Source organism: Besnoitia besnoiti, chromosome IV (assembly GCF_002563875.1).
Source record: "Besnoitia besnoiti strain Bb-Ger1 chromosome IV, whole genome shotgun sequence".
In the NCBI taxonomy this organism is placed as follows: domain Eukaryota; phylum Apicomplexa; class Conoidasida; order Eucoccidiorida; family Sarcocystidae; genus Besnoitia; species Besnoitia besnoiti.
The window spans coordinates 2745945-2767598 of NC_042359.1; the positions used below are offsets into that span (position 1 = coordinate 2745945).

At 59.5% G+C, this 21654-nt stretch overlaps 4 protein-coding genes across 4 annotated transcripts; 1 reads left to right on the forward strand and 3 right to left on the reverse strand.

The window, feature by feature from the left end:
• Window positions 1–686: 686 nt before the first annotated feature.
• BESB_055020 (uncharacterized protein) lies at window positions 687–8211 on the reverse strand (the record flags this gene model as incomplete). Its single annotated transcript, XM_029363937.1, has 9 exons — window positions 687–2000; window positions 2392–2576; window positions 2731–2909; window positions 3274–3367; window positions 3927–4604; window positions 4833–4922; window positions 5060–5214; window positions 5695–6706; window positions 6876–8211. The coding sequence occupies 9 exons, from the start codon at window positions 8209–8211 to the stop codon at window positions 687–689; spliced, it is 5043 nt and encodes a 1680-aa protein (XP_029219860.1).
• Window positions 8212–11637: 3426 nt separating this feature from the next.
• On the reverse strand, window positions 11638–13638 carry BESB_055030 (aquaporin 1; the record flags this gene model as incomplete). The annotated part of the gene is made up of 3 exons (XM_029363938.1): window positions 11638–12164; window positions 12785–12931; window positions 13533–13638. 3 exons carry the CDS (start codon window positions 13636–13638, stop codon window positions 11638–11640), a joined length of 780 nt encoding a protein of 259 aa, XP_029219861.1.
• Window positions 13639–18231: 4593 nt separating this feature from the next.
• On the reverse strand, window positions 18232–18705 carry BESB_055040 (uncharacterized protein; the record flags this gene model as incomplete). The annotated part of the gene is made up of 1 exon (XM_029363939.1): window positions 18232–18705. The coding sequence occupies one exon, from the start codon at window positions 18703–18705 to the stop codon at window positions 18232–18234; it is 474 nt and encodes a 157-aa protein (XP_029219862.1).
• A 464-nt stretch (window positions 18706–19169) lies between these two features.
• On the forward strand, window positions 19170–20257 carry BESB_055050 (uncharacterized protein; the record flags this gene model as incomplete). The annotated part of the gene is made up of 2 exons (XM_029363940.1): window positions 19170–19258; window positions 19501–20257. 2 exons carry the CDS (start codon window positions 19170–19172, stop codon window positions 20255–20257), a joined length of 846 nt encoding a protein of 281 aa, XP_029219863.1.
• Between the last annotated feature and the right edge of the window lie 1397 nt (window positions 20258–21654).

The following is a 21654-nucleotide window of genomic DNA, read 5'->3' on the forward strand; positions in this document are numbered from 1 at the left end:
TCCGTAGTTCTATACGCTGCATCTGGAATCCGCCGCCGCTCTAGAAAAACGAGCTACGCTCGAATAGTGTACCTGTGTGGGGCACGTGGAACAGGGTATTCTATCTCGAAAAGCACAAAACGCACGAGGAACAGAGCTGCGCCGTGCCTGAGCTCCTATCATCCCTCGGCCTCGCGGGGAAGCGAAGCAGAAAGACCAAGTACCAGCATGGATGCTCGCGCTTCCTTCAGAAAGCGTCTGGCTGCTCCGCGAGCACTCGTCGTCCACTCGCCCCCGGGCTGCTTCATTCCTTGGACGGACGCCCCGTCAAGACCTCAAGTGCCTTCCCGAGGCTCTGCTTCGACTTTTGCACGCCTGTACGCGCAGTTGACACAGTAGAAACATCGTGGAGCTCCCAAGCAGGTCGCCACGTGCGCGGGCGCACAGATACAACCTCGCATCATTAGCACACGAGCAGCGGGTTCCGCTGTCGAGCAGTCGCCCCGCACATGCATCAAGGGGCACCCCGTCGGGCGGCAGGGGATCCGGGCGAAACCTCTGTGCTTAGTTCTGTGAGTGAGCCGACCGCATCCGCTTCACAGGCTCCCACGTGCCGCAGCGAAAACTGCCTGCCTTTTCGCGTCGGCGCCACTCCTCCTGTAGCTCTCTTTTGCGCGTGCGGACCCTCCGTCGGCGCAGGCGCCGGCCTAGGCGCCACCGGAGCAGTTGTGAAGACTTACCGCCTTATCGACGAATGGAGACTGTTCGTTGAAATCAATCACGATGAGAGGAAGCCGCCGAATTCTGAACTGCTTCTCTTTCCGTCTGGCTTTTTCGTTTTCCGTTGTGTCAGCGTTCATGCTCTGGCTCCTGCAAACTGCCTCTCCCCGCTCGCCTGCGTCCCGCCCACTCTTTGTCTCGCCTTCCCCGTTCTCCTGGGCTCTGCCTCCCCCGCGCCCGGCCGTGCCCCTACGTTTCCCTCCCTCGCGGTCGTCGGATCCTTCGCTGCTGGGCACCTGACGGTCTGCGCCCTCATCGACGCCATCCGCCTTCCTCGCGCTGGCTGTTAGGGCTTCTTCTACTTCGTCTTCTTCCTCGCTGTCGCTGCTCTCACTCTCCTCTTCACTCGATACCTCCGACTCCGAGAGATCGGTCCCGGCCTCGTCATCGCTGGTTGACGTCTCACTTTCGCTTTCGAGCAGGGCCCTCCACCGGCTGCTGCCGGGACCCCCGCGCCCGTCCTCGTCCGCTCCTTCGCCTCGCTTTCCCTCGGGCTTGCCCAGCTGACGGAAATACAGAAACGGGCTCCGGTTTCTTCGGCGAACTCGGCGGTGGATCTCCACAAAGAAACAGTACCGCGGCCTGGACAAGTAGTGGCGCGCGTAGCCGCTCTCTGCGGCGCTCGACGCCTCCTGGCATTCCGGCGTCGCAGACCCGAAGCAGGCAGGAAACGGGAGAGGGTCGTCTACAGCGGCGCCGCCCTGGAACCGCGCGTCTTCGCCGTTCTCGTCCTTCGGCGACGACTCGGGAGCCGCGTCCGCGCCCCTCCTCGCTCCCTCCGTCTCCTGCGGCCCCGCTGCATCCGCTTCGTCTGCGTCCTCTGCGCCGCGCTGAGAGCCAGCCGCCGCCGCCGCGCGGTGCACCCTTCTGCCTGTTGCCGGGGCGCGCGCGGCGGCGTCCCCGTTCGGGCTCGTGCAGTCGCTCCCTGTTTCTTCGTGCGCGCCATCATCTGCAGGACATTCCTGCGGCTGGTCAGCCTCCGCCGAGGCAGAGCCGGTCAGACACTCTACGGAAGACGCGCCGCCGCCACTCGCCCCTCCCGATCGAGCTCGCCGCCCCCCGCAGGCCGGCCCAGACCACGTGCCCTTCCCCGCGGCTGCCGCCGCCGAGGCCGCAGGCGAAGTCGGCGCCTTGCCTCTCCCCCCCGCGGGGCTAGGCGGAGCCAGAACCTTCCCCGCACGCACGGCGGCGGGAATGTCGTCCACCTCTGCTAGCGCCATGCCCTCGCGGACGTCCACGTGCTGAAGAAAGGAGAAGAGAGAGCACAGAAGGCGACGACGGGTCGACAACGAAAGTGCTTTAAGTCACGAGTTCATGCATGCATACACATCCATACCTAACTACGTATATTTATATATACACATACATTGGTTTACGTGGATAGAGGGGTGGGCGTGTGCGGGCCTCTCTGCATACCGCATGCGCGGGTCTTAGACGCCTCCCTGACCCAGTACATATGTTCACAGCCACACCAGCTCAACGCACGCCCGTCTCCACCGAGATACGGCTGCCCAGCTTCCCTCCGCACTCCTGCGGGGTTGAGAAGTCGGTGCGGGGTTTGTTCCGCAGCCGCAGGCGCCTCCCCTGCACCAGGGTCTCTTATGTGTCTGACTGCGCGTTGTACCGTCCTACCTGGTAGTTGGTGAGGTCGGCACAGGAGTGAACGACAACGACGTCGCCTTTGCGGACGCGCACCTCGCGCTTTAGCAGCGCGACGTTCGTGTACCAGTGACTGGTCGCCGCACTCTCGCGGTTGTCAATCGAGACGCCCTTCATCACCTCGACTTCGTTGCACAGCAGCAGTCCGCACAGCTTGCCTGCGAAGCCGAGGCCACACATGCAAACACAAATCCGGCTCACCACGCGGCGCTTCCCCGCGGCCTGCGCCGCGCATGCGCCCCTCTGGCCCCGCTCCAGCGCGCTGGGCGCACAGCCGTGTGAGGCGAGGGGGAGACAGCCAGGTGTGCTTACCGCTCCGGAGGCAGTTGAATCTCGCTTCTCGCCTTTGAAGCAGCTGCGGCCTCATCCGCTCTTCAAACAAGAGCTCTTCGAGCGGCGCGAAGCGGTCGCTCAGGCGCAGCGATGCGAACTGCACGTCGACGGACTGCAACAGCACGCGGTTCGGAGAGAGAAGCGTCCGCAGCGGATATCTGAGAAAAAGAAAAACGCGCAAGAAACACAGCGCGCCGTAGCGCCCTTGAGCTGGGGCGGATGAGGGTGCGCGGAGGGCGGCGAGACGCATGCAGCGCACGGGAAGATGGAGATGAGCACGAAAGCAAACCGCATCAAGCGCTGGCGGTTCACCGAGGGCACGCAGAAACCAGCCCAAACAGGAGGCGTCGGACTAACGAGATGACGCGGAAGAAGACGTCGCGGCGTGAGAGGGCGAGAAGCAGGAATGGCGGTGCAAAAAGCGGTCATCTATTCCTAATTTCACCGCCAGACGAGGCAGAGAGCCGCTCAAGGCATTCTGGATTCCGTGCCAGACTGCATGACAGAGGCGCTGAAGCCCACCTGTGATGGGGGAAGATGATATTCCGGGGCCGCGGCAACTCGCAAGGGGTAAACCACGTCCGCGCCGCGTAGGGCACCGAGGCCGGGATGCGTCCTGCGGCGAAAACAGAGGACAGAGAAGGCAACATGACTGCCGTGAAGCTTGAATGGCGAAGCACTTACCCCCAACTAGAGCGCCAGCCGCCAGCGAGATGAGGCGGAACAAAAGGCAGCGCTGCGTGACGACACGCATGGAAAAAACAGCCAAACGGCGACAAATCGACGCGCCGCCGCACAGACACCCCCGCGGCTAGAGCACAACTGAAACCCAACACTCTTAGCTGTCTTAAGCAGTCCAGTGGGGTGGTGGTGTCCTGCAATCATAAAGAACTTGGTTGTCTGTATCTCATAACCAGAGAAAAAACCAGGCGGGTCGCGTGGCGGATGACGGCGTCTGAAACTCAGAGAGGAGACAGCGAGCCCAGCACGGACCTCACGGCAGACGCAGCCGCGCGGTCACTCCAAAGAGCGCCACGTGACAAAAACAAAGAACGCCACATCAAGAAGGCTCGAGACGTTGGATGGGATGACACTGAAGACCGCATAATATACTAAAAAGCACCACTCAGATACAATGCGAGCGCGGAGTTACAGGCTGGTCGCGTCTCTCTCACCTGTGCGAGTCTGTATGTCATCCACGACGTCGGCGACGCCCTCGTTGCTGCAGATGTCGCCGATGATTTCGTGGATGATCAAGTCGAAAGGCCCGTGGCCTTCTTGCTCTGCTACGCCCGTCTCGCTACGCCCTCCTTGCTGGCTCCCCGCGCGCCCGCATTCGCCATCCGCTGCAGGCTGCGCGTCTGAGGGCGGAGGCGAAGAGGCCCCCGCGGAGGGGCCCTGTAGCCCCTCCGCGGTCCCGGGGGCCACGTGTGCCTTGGCCTCGAGGCCGGCGGGCGTCGTCGCGGCGGACCGATGCGCGTCTTCTCCGCTCTCCGCCTTCGTGGGGGCGTGCCCTGCGACGAAGGTCTCGCCGGAGGGCGAGGACCTCCCGCTGCTCGTGCTGCGCTCCTCTAGGGCGCTCGGCTCGCCCTTCGCCCCAGGGCCCGCCGCCCGCACAGCCCGCGTCTGCGTCTCTTCGCAGGCGGCCTCAGGCGACGGCGAGCGAGCGGAGGAGGAGGGCAGGCCCGGCGTCGCGGTCGCGCCTGGACGGGGTGCACTGCAGCGGAATGCGCACTCCTTCGAGTACGCGTTTACAACTTTGATGACTTCGCCAAATCCGTACATGCGAACGAAGGCCTGCGCGTCCATCGCCGCGCGCCGCGCCACCTCCAGCGCCACGATCTCCTTCGCGCCTGAGAGACCGCACACAACACGGGAGGCCCGCGTCGCTCCTGTGCCTTTGCTCCGCTCTGCGTCGCAACAAACATTTCTACCTGCAACTGTCCGGACCGTAAAACAACTGCAGGCTGAGGATTGCCTCGACAGCCAAATTCGAAACTTCGGGCGGTCTGACAGAAAGGGAGACTGAGTCGGCGTATGCGCAGAGAGATGGGGAGCTGCTCAGCCGACTTTTCGCTTACCGGCGCGCGCCGCGTTGATGCTGAGCACACAAAAGGGCCCGCACCCGATTTCGAGAATGCGGTGCCCGTTGGCTGTCCTGCGGATCGCGTCTGGGTCGTCGGTGCGCCTGGGCTCCTGGGGACCCTCTGCTTCGGATCCCTCGCCCCCCCCTCCGCCTCCCCCCCCTCTGCAGGCCGCGGCTCGGCGCACCGCCTGAGCGCGAGGCGCGCGAGCCTCTCCTCCTCACGCAGTCTGCGAATCTGCGTTTCTATCGCGATTCTGTACAGGTTCATCCGCGCGGCGTCTCCCAGCATCGAGGAGTGATTCGTCTCCTTGAAGCGGGACGTGATCGTGTACGCGTTAGACAGCGGGGCGCTGTTGGGCAGCGTGGGACAGGCGATGCTGCATGGGGGAGGCCGCATCGCAAGGCATCAGACGCGAAGGAAAGTCGTGAGGAGCGGAAGGGCAGCCACACAGAGACAAGCAGATGCGGAGAGAGGTGTGAGAGACAGGATGCAGATACTGGAAGCGGGGTCGCGGGCGACCGCCTGAGACGCGCGAATGGAGGCTGAGCCGAAAGCAGCACAGCGAACCACGCGAAACCGAAGGCAGCGGGCCGCAGAGGCACCCAAAGGAAGCAGAGAGACACATGCTTCAAGGATCCGTAAACGGAAGAGACAGACAAGGTGAAAGAAGGCGACAGAGGCCCCTCGAGACACGCCCAAGATGGCAATCGTACGCAGGTAGATATGCGAAATTACAAAGCCCAAATAAGGGAGATAGTTAGGTTGTTCTGTGAACGAATTGGGCAGAGACAAACAAAGGATGCGCATGCGCAGCGCATTCAAAATGCGCGTCGGCTGGGCGTATGCAGCTCTTTACCTGTGCTGAACGAGATAGTCGAGTTTCCTCTGGAGCGACATCCCAGGTGCGTAATCTCCTTCGCGATGCCGAGAGCCTCGCTGAACCATGACGGTCCCTGTTGAGAGCTGCTTGAGGCGTTTTTGCAGTTTTCTCTCGATTAGCTCCATCTGCGATTCAAAGTCGTCCTCCTCTTCTTCTGGCTTGTCACTCCCCTGCCCGCGTTTTTCCTTCCCTTCCGCCTCTTGGTCGCTTTCCCCCTCCTGCTCCGCAGCTTCCTCATCTTCTTCTTTGGCATGTGTCGGCTCGCCATGCTGATTCTTCTGCGTTTTCTTGAGAGCCCTTCCTCTTTTCGCCGTCCGCGACCTCCTTGCAGCCGGCCGCGGCTTCAGGGCCGTCTTTCCGCGGTCTTCGTTTTCGCGTTTCTCTTCACTCTTTGCCTCCTCGTCTTCCTCTTCTTCGTCTTCCTCTGCCTCCCGGCGCCTCCGTTCCTCTTCTTCCTGCTTCTTCTTTATGAACTGCCGGCGCATGAGCCGCACCAGGTCCCGCCGCGCGCGTCTGCGAGCCCGCCTCTCGCGTCGCTGCATGCGCCGCCGTTCCCGCTTTTCCCGTCTCTCTTCCTTTGTCCGTCGCAGCTCGTCATCTTCCCTTTGTTTCTTGGCCTGCTCTTTGTCAGGCGTCGCGCCCTCCTCGCGCCCTAGAAGGCCTCTGGGCCACGCGCCGCTGTCGCTCTCCTTCTCAGGGTCCTCCTCGACCGCATTCTTGCCTTTCCGCCTCCGCTTCCTTCGCTCGTCTCGCGCCTGCGCCGCCCCATCACTCCACGGCCTCTTGTCTCCCGTCCGTGCGGGTCCGGCGACGCCGTAGAGGGGCGAGGCCGCGGCCCCCCCGCCGGCGGCGCAGCCCTTCGCACCCCTGCAGCGCGCTCCGCCGCCGGGAGCTCCTCCGCAGGCTGAGAGGCCGCCGGGGACGAGAAGCGAAACGCCTGCGCGGAGGGCGACAGAGACGAGTCCGCAGACTCGGCTCGCTGTCGGGCCTGCAGAGCGGAGCCGGGGGCAAAAGCGCGCTGCAGTGCCGAGAGACCGCCAGGAAGGGTCCTCAGTCTCTCAACCAACGCGGGAGAGGCGAGCAGCGCCGAGCGAAGAAACGCGATACTCTCCTCTTGCATCTTTCCCTCGGCCGCCGCGCCACCTGCTCCGCCTGACCCGCCGCTGTAGCCGAGTGGGAGAGGCGACGCAGAAAGGGCGTGCGGAGGCGCAGAGGGAGGCGACGCAGCAGCACCAGTCCGCGCGCCGTCGCCCCAGTCGCCGCCCGTCGACTGCGAGAGTGTGTGTTGTGCATCGCCGGAGAAGGGAGAAGCGCGAAGCGGATGCGCGGCGAGGAAGCGATGCACGCCGTCGGCGCGAGACATCTTGCGTCTCTCGTCATGAGAAGGAAACGGGCTCGCATACGGGGCGGACGGTCCCCCCCGGCGAACGCCGCCCCGGGCGGGGATCCAGCGCTCCACGCGCCCGGCGCTCCGGGCACAAGCAGCGACGCCTGTGCGTGGAGGAGGGAGGGGCGAACGGCTGAGAGCGAAACGCTTGGACTCCCTGAAGCCGCCAGAGACCCGGCCGAAGCCGGCGCAGGCCAGATGGGAGCCGGTCGACGGGGAAGAAGCGAAGGGGACCCTCCGTTGTGCGCGAGGGACTCCGAAGGCGCGTAGGACGAGCCTCGCGACGCGGGCCTCGGCGCGGCCGCCGGGGGCGGCGCCGAGGCCAGACCCGCTCCTGGCGCCTGAACCCCCGGGGGCGCGGCGCCTGCATGGCAGGCGCGCTCGAGCGCGAAGAACTCCTCGCGTTCCCCTCGCGCGCGCGACGCCGTCTCCCCGCATCCGATGGGCTGGGCGGGCGCGACAGCGCCTGCAGACGCAGACGAAGAAGACGCAGAAAGAGCCGCGCGGGAGGTCGGCGGCAAGGGAGAGGCAAACGAGGGCGCCGCCGCGGCGTGGTCTGAGAGCTGCGCGTGGGGGCGCTGCTGAGGGGGCTCCCTTGCCCGAGCAACTAGGCGGCCTGCGTGGTCAGACAGATCGTGGAAAAAATGAAGCAAATTCTGCAACTCAGCAGCCTTCGCGGGGAAGGCTGCCTCCGGCGTCTCTCTGCGCCCGCTCGGCAACAGCGGCGCCGGAGACGGCGAGGCCGACGCGGCCGCCAGTCGAGGAGGCGGAAAAGAAAGTGGGGCTGCAGACCCTCTCGGGTCTCCGCCGCCCCCAGAGAGCCGCGCACGGGCGCCCCCCTCTGCGTGGTCTGCGTGAGATGCTGTCAGGGCGTCTCGCCCAGTGTACGCCGAGAAGGGGACCGGTGCGCCCTCGCGGCTGGGCTCCGGGGTCTCGGCGTGCCTCGCGCGCTGCCCCTGCAGGAACTGGCTGATGCGCGCGGTCCAGCGCCTCTGGAGAGCCTGTCTCTCTTCATTTTGCAGAAGGGCGGCGCTTTCCGGCTCGCTCTCTCGCCTCAGCGCCGCCTGCCCAGAAGCCAAGAGCTGCGCCAGCCGCTGGGGCTCCATTTCGCGTCGAGGAGGAGGAGACCACGCGGCCGCGCGCGAACCGGACAAGCAGAGAAGAATCGGACGCGAAGGCGGTGAAGAGTCCGCAGAGGGAAGGTGACAGAAGCAGGGGAAGGAGGAATGCGCGGCAAAGAGTCGGGAGAAAAAACGAGGCAGCCAGACGCGGATGACGCTGCGCGGCGAGTAGATAAGGTCGCCTCGATGCGGCTGTAGGCCGGGTCCGCAGAAGGGGAGCGGCGTGCGGGACGACCCCAAAGAAGACACGCCTCACGTATGCCTAGAGAGAGATCATAGGACAAGACGAGGATGTGCTGGGAGAGCGTCAGTCGCCCCTCAGCGCGTGGAGTCAAAACACAGCGCGCACACTGGCCTGCGCTCTACACCTGTAGGCTTAGGTTGTGCATCGCTCCATGAGCCCGTTCGAATGCACGAATCTGTATTTACATAGAAAAGGCGTTTGAGCGGCCTCGTGTGTGGTGTTCAAGAAGTGACAGCAAGAGACAAAACGACAAGAGCGAAAACCCTACAACCGTGTCCTCAAAGGGGGGCGATGGAAGGAGAAAAATAGTCCTCTCCAGCGGACGCCCTGCATTTCTGTCGCATTCGTCGCCGACGCCAGGGTTCGCCCAGACAGGCGACGCCAGGATTTCAGGTAAGGACGAGAAAAAGAGCGGCGGAGAAGACAAGCAAAACCCCGGCACCAGGAAACGAGCGAGGAAAGTGTCCGTTTGTGCGTAAAACCCCCCGCCGGAGGAGTGGTCGCCGCAGAGACACCCGCAGATAAGCAGGGGATACTGAGGGAAGACGGAAAGAATAGGCGGGTTCCTAAAAAACGCAGGGAAAACGAGGGAAAATTCTGGCCTCTGCCTCTACGCACACGTGGAGGGCGGCGGACGCATCTACCGGAGAGGGCACGCAGCACACATTGCTGCCCGCGCCCGTCTACTGCATGCCTCCCCCCCGTCCTTGCTAGCTCCACGTCTGCTGCGCTGGTTCGCGGGCATGTTGGCGATGCGCTTTCCGCCAGTTCAGTCTGGCCGCAGGAGCGATTGTCGACTAAAACGCGCATGCTCTTCCGTGCAACTGTTCATAACGAAAAGGTAGATACACCGGGGATCTCATGCACAGGTGAACGGGCCCCTGGGGGGTGTGAAACCCACGTGCGTGTCACAACTCCTCGGGGTCGGAGACCGCACACCGGCCTCCTTCAGTTGAGCTGCTGGGCTTCCCCATGTCTCCTCGTGGCTTCTCGAAAAGGTTCTGCTGCAGACTCAGAACGGGCTTCACTGAAAGCCAACGACCAGACTGAACCTGCAGTAGCCTCACGTCTCTATTCCTCTCCACTCTCAGCTTGCCCGCGCCCATGTTGAGGCGTCTTTTCTACGCGAGACACACCGCTCAAGGCTTGGCCTCTTGCACACGGACACCCCTTCGGGGGGACGCCTCATCTCCCATGACCCAACTGTCATGCCTGCCGTAGATGTCTAGAGACCCCTGCTGGTCAGTGTTGTTGGATTTGTTCGTATGAAGCAGCCGGTAGATGTGTTGCCGAAAGGGGGGACAAGCAGCGGGGTCCATCCGCGCATTAGTCAATGCGGGGCCTAACTGTGTGCTGCGAGCCGCACCGCTTGGAACCAGAACTGCGTTGAAGAGCAGCGGAAGGCAGTAAGAATAGGTACAGTGAAGTCTCGCATAAGAGCAGTAAAGGTGATAGCCAAGATGGATCGACGCTCGCTCACAGGAAATCACCACACAGTGTCCTTTGTTCATATGTGCCCTACAACCTCTTGTGTGCAAAGGGAAATCTCTCTGGCATGACGCACGAGGTATCGCCTTCCCCCAATCCTCGTGGGGGGCTGACGGGGTCGCCCGTCGCTCAACTGAGGAAGGCCGGTCTCTGTATCTAGCTGCCTCGTCAGCCGCCTAATAACGTGTGCAAGTATCCTCTGTTCGCGCAACGTGCCTTTGTGCGGCGAGGAACTGGATGGCAGATTGAGGCCAGTCTAGAAGCATACGACACCTATCCTGCTGTCGCAGTGTCCTGAGAAGTCCCCCAGGAACTTCCTCATTCACAGGACCACGAACAGCACGTGACCCGCCAATGTGTGTCCTGCGTACTCGCAGGTGGATACGGTGCGCGTTGGTGCCGCTCTGCGGCAAGTGCGATGCAGAACGCGTTGCCAGAGATCTGATATGAATCGAGCTCAATTTCATGTCTTTAAAAAAAAACCGATGCCACGGACGGTCATGCAAGAAGCGTCAAAGCGCACGTTGACATGAGCATACGTATTTAGCGCGCCCCGCGTATACAGAGCGAGTTATATTCATGTGACAAGGTGCTCCTGAACTGTACGGATGTTTCGACGCGGAGAAAGGGTTGGTTCCGAGCCGGCGCGGAAGAGCTTCCGTCGCACGCATAGTGCACACAGACAAAAGCCGAGCATGTGGCGAGGCGCCAGTGAAAGTGCGTTTTCCTGGCATACGAAACCGCTTTCGATGTCTGTTCAAAACACACTTGTGGAATGCCTCGAGCGTGGTTCAAGGCAAGCACAGCACAGCCTCTCCATTTCCTCAAAGAGAATTAAAGCACGCCACGGTCACGCTGAGAAAACGAATCACCACGGCGGAAACCGCGTTTCGCGCAACAGCATGGTGGAGGTGAATGGCAATCTCGAATAGTACACGACAGTACAGAAGTGCACTGAGCACTGACATGCTTGCCTCCAACCAAGCGCAATCGGGGACTGTCTCGTCCTCAACAAAAAGACAAATATACGTAAAAACGCGCGCGTGTGTACAAAGAGCGTCCATTGAGGCATGCGGATCAAAACCTGCCTTGCTTTTCACTGTATACTGTTGCAAATGAAACTCTCCGTTTTGCACCGATGGACACAAGAATATACGCCAGAAAACTTGTTGGTATGTATACACGCAGATATGAAAGCATGCGAGCCCTCACTATTGCACACAGACCTCACGCGCCAGGCCTCGAACTGCCGGCACCAACGGCTGGGCTGCATCTCACAAAATGAACACTTTCACAGAAACGCCGCCGCCAACAAACACATCTGGTCGCTCTAAAAGGCGACGAAAGCAAGTAGCATGACATGCACGTTGGGTTGAACACTGGAGCCCACGCGACTACTCCAGGGCACTCTTGGGTTCAATGTACAGATGAAGACCTACGAACACACTCAGCCACCCAACCCGTCTCTTCTCCTTCGTGCTCTTCCTCCTCCTCTCTTGTGCATTCTAGGGCGACGCAAGCACACGCGAAGTGGTCGCGTGCAGCTGAAGGGGCTTGAACACCTCGTGGCGACCACGTTGGCTCCGAGGCTGCATGCGTCGTCTATGTGTCTGTTGTGCGGGGCGCGTGATGCCGGCACAAATGCCGGTGTGTGTCTTTTTTCGCAGGCGTCTCGCGGTTCATCGAAAATGAATGAAGCGCACCTGCATGGGCCTGTGGTAGGCGTGCGTGAGGTAGTAGGTGAGGATGGCGAAGCACGTGCCGAGAAGGGGCGCGAGGACGCCGATGACGACCGCGGCGGGCTCCCAATTGGGGTCAGCTGTGGCGACTTGCGACAGGAAGACGCCGAGCGAGACGCTGGGGTTCATCGTCGCGCCCAAGAGCGAGCCAGACAGAATGCAGCCGGCGACGCACAGGCCGACGATCACGTCGGTGACTTTCTCAGGACTCACGCCGTAGGAGAGCACCGTGATGGTGTAAATCATCCACCACGTGGGCACGGCTTCTCGAAAGACCTGCGCGCCGTACGACTTGAAGGGCTTCGGGGGCTCCGAGAGGAGCATCTCCCCCAACACCGCGAGCCCCAACAGGCTCCCACACAAACAGCCAGAGACTTGCGCCACGAAGTAGTACAGCAACTCCGAGGTGCTAAAGAGCGGATTCGTCAAATACACACATAGTGATGTCGCCGGATTCAGGTGCGCCCCTAACAACTCGCGAAACAGACACACTAACACAAACACCGTCGCGGCGACCGAAAACGCCGCCCACGATCCCCCGTCCGCCGCCAAGCCAAACGTCGCAAAACTGACCAGAAACAACGTCGCAACGTACTCACACGAAAACTTGGTCGCGTGAAACAAATAGTGATGAAGGCGCGGATTGATCAACACCTCGTCCTCCCCCAGGCGATGCTGCAGAGGCACCGGCAAGAGCACCAAACTCTCTGGCCACACACACACACATATATATGAATATACATCTACATACATATTTGCGAAGATAAGTACACAGATACACAGATACAAAGCCACACTGATACATAGAGAGATACACGCATCCACGCAAAGCGCGCACACGCACGCCGTCAGGCACCTGTGTTCGCACGGACGAGCCTGACGCCGCTTGTGGCTTCTCCGCTAGAGGCACAAAGCTCCCTTGCCTACGGCGTCAGCCTCGAAGTCTCCGAACATCGTATGTGCCTTCTGCGAACCAGGCGGATGTAGACGCCGACACGATGCGTCCCCTGCGTGGCGCAAAGACGCTTGCGGCTCTCAGAGACCTCAGGACAGCAGCTGGGCGCCCCCCGAGCCACGGGTGTCTCACCTTTTCGCGGGATGGGGACTTGATCCTCGACTTGCCCCAGGAACGCGTTGTTGCCGAGGACGCTCCGGCGGCCTTCGCCGGAGCCGGGAAGGCCAGGCGGGGAGTGGAGCAAGTCCATCGACGACTGCGTTTCGCGGCTGGTCGCGTCTGCGCCGACCGACAGAGACACACCGGGGCACACACAAAAGCACGAAGCACGGAAGCCCAGCATGAAGGAGTGAGCGCCGCAAGCAGGCGATGTGCTTCAAGTCACACCGTCCTCAGCGCGCATAGAGCAGTGTTACTACGCGACCTGCGAGCCTCTGTGACGCTGGAGTGAACACCTGCGTGTGGCGGGCGAAGAAGCCTCCCTTCGAAATACAGATGCAGCGCTGTTCACGCCAAGCCGCCTTTGGCTCGCCAGATAGAGAAGTGCAAGCAGCCAAACGGAGGCAGGAAAGCGATTCGGCTACATGCCGCGGTCAGATCGCGCAAGTCAGGGCCGCTCAGTCAGGGTGGGTTCCCTCCGGCGGACTCATGTCTTTGTCGCTTATATAAATGAATTAGTGCCTGTCAAGTGTAACGTTGACACCTATGAGATGCCTATTTTGAACGAAATCGAATAGTACTATACCTAAGAAGACTACAAACCTGATGCTCAGATACGGGGACGCGCCCATGTTAACATCGTCTCCTCCGCACAAGCCATCGTGCGGCGCCTGAAAGGGATCCGAAACTCACGTGGGGTACCTGAGAGCGTCTCGCTTACGTGGGAGAGGGCCTGGCGGCGCTCCATCGTCTGAGCCGAGTGCGCGGTCGCGAGGCACCACGGAGACGCGTTCCCCGTTACGATCCGAAGCCACGCTCCCGGGCATTGCCGCAGGAAATTACGCTGCGTGGAAAGTTCCGCAGAATAAGCGCTCGACAGAAGAGATCACGATTCTGAGAGAAAGAGAACAAGGAAACGCAGCCGATGCGAAGCTGACTCCTACACCTTGTGCGGTGGAAGAACCCCGTAACAGTATCAGCCTCTCGTGCCTTTTACTGCCGCAGCAGAGCTGGCCGTTCTCCGTCAATCGGCAAAGAACGAGAAATGCCAACGCCAGGAATGAATTTGCTTCTTTTGCAAATGTCTAAGTTGTTGATATTAAAGGCCGCGGGCACCCCCGTTGCTTACTGGCACAGGCAGTTCTTCGCTGTACGTACACCTTTGCATCAGTATTCTCCAGTTAGCCGATAACGAACTCCGGCTGAGTTTTCCGTCCGATAAGGCGCGCCTTCATCACGCAGCTGAGGGACCCTCGCAGAAGAGCAGATCTCCCGGATCCGCGCGCTGTTGTGGATTGGTCGGGTCGCGGATCGTGTGTCTCTCTGCCTGATTCCCCTCTGAAACGATTTACGTCGCACACGCCGGCGCTCGCCTCGATGGGAAACCGAGCAGCGGGCGCGACTCCTGCTCCCTGGCTGTGTCGCTCTTCCTCCGCGAGGGACTCTAAAAGATCTGAGAGGCGGTCGCAAACTATGCATTCGATACGCGATCTCAGAATTCCCGTAACTCCCGTAGTGCGCTACGTGAAACAGAACTGCTGGCGGGTGATGGACGAAGGAGGGAAGCTGGGACGTGTGCTCACGGAATGACACTAACGTGGACGAAAGGATACGAATGCGCACATGACACACTACGTATATATTCACTAACACGCGGAAAAAGCATATGCTGTCAGATTCGTAGATGCAGAGGACGCGGTATCTCGCTGGCGGTGGACAGTCCACGCAAGAGCCCAATCGAGCGCATTACCAAGAACAAAAGAACTGCTTTGGGATAGACAAAATCTGGCACAACTGCCAATGTGGAGTTCTTCCTTGTGCTGCTGAAAGAAAAACTTGCAGTTTTCCTCGCATCTCGCTTTCCTCTTCGCAGTTTTAAGCGGCGGCGTGGTTCTGGTCTGTGCCGCTCTTTTTAGAACGCCCGACACCTGTTTCCACGAAAAGGGATCTGGATATAGCGGTAAGCCCAGTCTGCTCACTGAAGAAGACCGCACCTTCATGCCAAAGGTCAGTAAACATGCTGTGTCGCGAAAGGAGAGGATGGAGAAACGGAGCCTGCCGAAAAAGGGAGAACGGCGGCAGCGAAGCAGCTAGCAGGTGACCTTGCCCCACTCCCGGCGGCCGCTTTTAGCCTTCCACGTCACATTGGAGAAAAGGACAGGAAGAAAGGGATCTGCAGACTGGCTGGAGACGGGTGCAGGCCAGTCTGTCACCGCCAATGGACGTGCAAGCAAAAGCGGGGAAAATGTACCGTGTCTATAGAAAAGTGTAAGAATCAGTTGCGCCTCGTAGACATCTTTGCGAAAGACCTTCCCTCAATGCGCGCACACATACTTTCCTAACACACCTTCCGGAGGTCGGCCGGAAGCTCTGATCCGCGATACTTTATCTACACGCGAAGGTTCTCTGGCTTCTGTTCAAGGAAAAAGACCTTCCGCTAGAAACACACTCGCGGCTGCAGTTCTAACAGCTGAGGTGTGCGCGAAGCGTCGCTGCAGAAGAACGCCAGTCGAGTGTGAAAGAGGTCAGGTGGGGCGTCGCTCCGTCCTCCCTCCATTTGTCACACTGTGGTGTGTCTAGTTTCGTTTTTGCCTTCTCCTCGCTTTTCTTTGCACCCCTCCTATATGCGGGCATCTCTCCCATTTCCCTGTAGCCGGCGCGTCCGCTGTCTTCCCTGTACGTCTTCACTCTTCCTCTAACATTCCGTCCCTCTCCGTCGTTGCACAAATGTGTTCATCGTAGTCGCTTCGCCCTCCTTTGCCGGGTTATGCAGTGTTTCGAGAATGGTCGTTCTTCTTGCATCTGTACAGCCGACAGAGAGTAACACGTTTTGCCCCTCTCCTACTCTGGTATCTCAAACCGCAAAGAAGCTAAGGGGGAAAAACGGAAGGGATCTGGCATTGGAGTGGCATGGAAAGGCGTTTCATGCCCTTTAGACGTCTATTGGTGTGTCGGTAGGTTAGTGGTGACCCTTGTCTTCACAAAACGCTCGTCTGTACAAAGCCGCCACACCAGCGGACGCGCGAGTCCGTCCACGGTCCACAGAATTCCCACACCGCTGCCACGATGAGCGCTTTTGGACTCTGCTGCGCAGCATTTGAGTGGGACTCTCCCTTCCGTCGGTCAACTGGTGTCCACTAGCACGCACGGATGGAGTCGTGTGGCTTGCGACAAGCAAATAGGAACGGGCCTGTAGCCCCGGGAGTCGTACATAAGTGCAGAAAATGGATCCAAACGCCTCGTCTTAGGGCGCCGCGGCCCGTATCCGGAGTGGCCGGCCAGCCGCAGTGTGCCTTGGGCTTCTGGTATCCCCTCAGAAACGAATGACCCACCGGGCGTGCGTAATATGGATATCCAAACAATGGACGAAGGCCTGCACTCCTCCTTTGCCGCCAAATTTCGTGCCCCGGCGTTTACATAGTAGTTCGTGGGGGGTAGCACTGTCTGCTCCCTCGCAGGCTGCAACTAGGCGCTCGCTCCCCTTCAGCAGAAGGCATACGGTACTGTCCCTACGTGCATCATGTGCTCTTCATTGAGCACAGTTGGCGAAACCAGTTCGACGATATACAACGGAAGCAAACCAGGCAGGGCGCCATGCATTAGTAGAAAGGGTCCTGCCGCACTCCGGCAGTGCTTCCAACATATCGGGGGCACTGATCTTGCCTGCGTTTTGAGACGTCACGAAGACGGCTCTCCGCCTCTAGCCACCACGAACACATTGATATCGGCTTCAGCTATCCTTCACAGACCGTCACGACAATCCTGGTGATTGGAAAGAAATTGAGGCACATAGGGCTTGACCTTCCAGTGACGGTGTAGAGGTGTGACGATCAGCAAACGAAATACACCTGCAGCGTGCCTCCGTCTGCTCACACCTGTTCCTACAATGTGCACCCTTCACGCGGGTGCTGTAGCGGGATGACCGAAAACCATAAGCCATCAGTGTTTCGGCTCCAAAAATTTCTGGTTCCCCGTAACCGCAAACCCGCCGAGCGACCCTTCCCTAGCTGCGTAAGAGTGTGGTGTACTTCCTGCTTTCCGGGGACACGTTGCCGACGCACAGCACGACAACTGAATACACTCAGCGATGCTATTTCACGGTACGTAGTGGCATACTATATGCATAGGTTGCAATCGCAGTAGAGAACGGCAGCACATCGACTCTACAATGGGGGATCGCGCGAACTATTATTGTGCTCATAGACAGACCTCAACACGCCCGAAGCCGCGTGAGCATCTTCGCTTCGTACAGAGAGAGCGATTATGCGCTCTCCTGGGTACGCTGGTTTCCCTGCTGGATGGGTCTTACTCTTCGGAGTGCATTTTGCCCAGACCTTGTAGGAAGACCACACTTAGCCCGCGGCCCCAGCATACAGCGTTGTCCCCAGAGAGTCAAGATCAATAGATCCCGTTCTCCTGAGCGTGCGCAACACAGGTGAAGTGCTGCGCTGAAATACTGCGCAACCAAGACCGACTTCACCTGTTGTACGAGCACCTTATGTACACAATCTGCATCGATGCCACGTTTGACAACTCAGGCCTGCCGAGTTGCGCTTTTCTCAGGCGCATATACTGACAAAGAACTCTTCGGCCTCCATCTCTCTTTGGGAACAAGGCGCAGTGACGCCTACATGAACGGCACCCGCGTGCTGACACTCTTGGATGCCGCGACTGTGTTGAGGTGGGTCGACCGTCGCCGTGTTCGTCGCTCAGTGACAGTGACACGCCTTCGGATATAGAAAATAGCAACTACACCAGCGCATCGGTATTGTAGTCGGAGTCAGTGATTCACCACCTTTGGGCATCATCCACTCTAGCTGCCGTGGCATGCGAACCTCACACAGCTTGCGTGCAGTGCTGTTGGGGAGCAGGCAAGTCGCTAGGGAGGCTGCATGACTGTTGTTATATGAATGTCTTAACCCGCTTCCCTCTAGATCACTGCGCGGCTCACAGGGCGCTGCGAAAACAGGTGTGCTCTTGTTCCGGCTTAGTCCTCCTATCCGCCGATGCTCTTCGAGTCATCAGTGCGTCCAGCTGCAATCAATCAGGAGGAGTAGCGCAGAGAATCGACGGCATTTCACAGTTCACGAAAGCAACACTCGCACATGACGGCAACTACATGAACTCGACAGTCTGCCACGCAGGTCACGAGCCGCGCGTAGGATCGCCCCAGTTATCCTGTGTCGCATCGACACACCCCGTGTAGTACAATGTGGAACTCTCGCAGGGTCGCCTTCAAGAAACATGCGTTGTTGTGGACTGACCGGCCAAGCGAGTCATCGCGGTCGTTGTACACGTGACCGATTATCTCCGGTTCACTGACTTTCTACACAGTCATCATATATACAGGGTAGAATGCGAATGCAGCGAATTCAAAAGTCTCACGTGAGGAAGCTGCGCGCATATCTCTTGTTTACTCTTCAAGCGTCGTCGTCACTGCCATGTGGAGTGGCCTCCGGCTGTCGGCCTCCCGACTCTTCGCCACCACTCCCCTGGCGTCCTCCGCCACCACTGGCGCGTCCTGAAGAGTCCGCCGTCGCTACGGAAGCTGCGATATCTGCGATGCTCTGTACATATTCGTTTTTCTCCTCAGACCCTGGAGGGAAATGTTCAGCTAAGCCCAAAGCAGCCCGCACCATCCAAGCCTTCACTGGACGGACGCGAGGAGGGGGCGGTGGAGCTTGCGTGCCGGCGTAGGGACCGTAAATTGGTCTGGCACGAATCCGCCCCTCGTCCAGTGGGCCGTACAGAGGGGCATTCTGAGACCTGGTGACTGGCATCGAAGAGACGTTGGATCCACACAGCACGACCGCGAAGTGCAAAAGCTCAAGCACCGCGTAGAATTCAATTCGTCTATAACCAGGAGTTGAAACCTTGCCCGCCACCACCGCCATAGTGAGGCTCACTACAGATGAACATATGCCAGAATACCCTGTAAAAAATGATTGAGAATCCTGTAAGCGTCTGCCTTGTTTGCCTTCAAATGGTCTGTTTCTGGCGCCTAACCTACGAGCTGCAGCTCGGTTTCTCTCATATCACTCGTAGTCCATAAGCCCCGACAAGCAGCCCTGTCCTCGAGATCCGTCTGGCTCTGCAGAATACGTTAGTTTGTAACCCTTCGGCTGTGCAGAAAAATCACCTGTAAATTCGGCGAAGGTGCTGCCCGGCTCGTACTTACAGATACGACCATGTAGCGCGGCAGCGCTAAGCCAGAACTGTGCCGAAATAGGCAAAGATATGGCTTACCTCTTCTTGAAGCGTGACGTGAAGGTCGACCCGGTTGTAAGGTGGTGCCTCTCAGAAGCTCTAATGCGAATTCGTCATCGAGAGACAGCAAACACGACAAAGCGCCGGCAACATGTATAACGCTTCCACGGATACAAACCGTCTGGCCCAAAAACAGAGCCCCGCTCTGGATGAATTCGTTACCGCAGTCCATAGCAAGAGGTGCACCTGCGGTTCGGCCCTGACTTTAACACGATGAATTACCCCGGTCAGTCACGTTCAGGCGACTAGGCGCCACGTGTTTCTGTGCGTGGAGGCGCTTCTTCAATCTCTCCAGAAGGGCTGCTCATAATACCCGACAGCTTTTGCGCACTTGCTCTGGGAAAAACTGCCATAAGGCTGACCTGCGGCACGTCGACTTGCACTTCCGTGCGCTGTCCTTCGACGTGCCTCTTCCCCGTCAGCAAAGCGAGAAGACTAGCGACTTGTGCCATAGCTGCGGCTGCGGCTACCGCCATAGCTGCGGTTACTGCCATAGTTGCGGCTACTGCTATGGCTGCTTCTACTGTCATGGCTGCGGCTACTGCCATGGCTGCGGGTGCGGCTACCGCCATAGCTGCGGTTACTGCCATGGTTGTTGCTACTGTCATGGCCGCTGCTACTGCCATGGCTGCGGGTGCGGCTACCGCCATAGCTGCGGTTACTGCCATGGTTGTTGCTACTGCCATGGCTGGGGCTACTGCCATGGCTGCGGGTGCGGCTACCGCCATAGCTGCGGTTACCGCCATAGTTGCGGCTACTGCCATGGCTGCTTCTACTGCCATGGCTGCGGCTACTGCCGGGGCTGCTGCTACTGCCATGGCTGGTGCTTATGCCATGGCTGGTGCTTATGCCATGGCTGGTGCTTATACCATGGCTGGCGCTTCTGCCATGGCTGGTGCTTCTACCATGGGCTTCGGCTGCTCTCCTAGCTCCGGCTGCTGCCATGGCTGGGGCTACTGCCATGGGTCGGGCTGCTGCTCTGTCCGTCTTCGCCCTCCCATTGAGAAACCACGGATGACCGAGCCAACCGCGGTCGTTCTGGTGCCGCTGACCAAGTGCGGCGCTACCGGGCTCGAGGGCCCGCTGTCTTCAGCCTCACCTTCCTGCAGAATTCCGCGGGATTCCCGACCTGCGCCGCCGGATCCGCTATGTGGTAGGAGACTTGAGAGGGCGCCCTGACGGTGCCCGGTGCCAGCCCGCGGTCGGTTTGCCTCCGCAGCTTGTTGATGTCCCCCACTCGGCTCGCGCCTTGGATGTGGACTGCCAATAGAGGCAGAAGAGTGACACCCATCAGGCGAGGGGATAGTTGATTGTGGATGCGATCGTCCAGCCACGGGGCTGCCGCCCGATGTCGTGGGGAGGACGGGATGATATCTCCCTGCTATTTTCCATCCTGATAGGCGAACAAGACGGACAACTGGGAGCTTCAGGGGGGGACGCTCTGGATCTGAGGGAATGACACCAAGCCACGAAAATACGGAAACCTATCAAGCTGCAACTCAGGCAGTTCCGCACTCGCCACCAGTGGTGCAGGGTTTCCGCTAGACGCCAAGTTTGCAGGGTCTCTGCATGTGGCCACTGGAGTAATAGATGACCTGCGTCCGCCTCTGCTGCTCTGGTGAGCGTATGTGACGAGATAACTGTTGGCACGCAGTGCTGGCGCACTTCTCTGTTGACTCGTAAACTCTTATCCTTCGAACCCAAATACCACAGTGTCCTCTAAGCGACGGCACCGTTCTGCCGTGAATCCATCGCGGGCCTATGAGGCAGAGGCATGGTCAGTGTTGGCGTGAGCGCAGCAGCCTCAGTACGGGGTACTCACCATCGGGAGCATCCGAAGCACCTGCTAGCAGCGTCTTTGGCCATAGCGTACACGCATCGTACGCCTTATCTCCCGCCAGGACAACATAAATCAACGAAATCATTAAGGCGTTCGTCCTGCCTGTTGCATAGTGTTTGAGGACACGGCACGAACGCTCGGGGATCTGCATTGGTGCAGCCAATCGAGACGCATCGACTTGGTTACACAAACCTTCAGTGTGCAGACAGTGGCATGCTGGGCAGCATGCTAAGCATCAAGATATAACTTAAGAGAATTCGCCACGCACCTCAACGACCCACAGCCTGTGTGAATAATCCGGGCTGCCGGATCCCAATTGACCAGTTCTTTACGCTGGCAAGGCGTCTCAACGGAGTAGAGCGAGGTGGCACGGCTGCGTCGACCCCTGGGAGAACGACGCGTCGCGGTTGACGCGGTTGACGCCCCCGTGTTGCTCCTGTGCCCACTTAAAAATGCAGATAACGTCTTCTGATCTTAAGATAAATTGCAGCCGAAGTGTCAACGCAGCGCTTCGCGCAGCGGCCCATGCCCACCAACTTGTTTGATGAGAGACAGTCCACAAACTGCTTTCGACGTGCGTCGGGTCAAGCGGGGTCGGGAACCCCACAGTATAGCCGGTGAAAGGGAACCCGGCAGCAGTTCATTTACACGCGATGACATCGGCGACACTTCTGACAACCTCTCGCAGCCAACGCCCTCGAGCGGTTCATCACATTGCGCGAGATTACCAATTTTC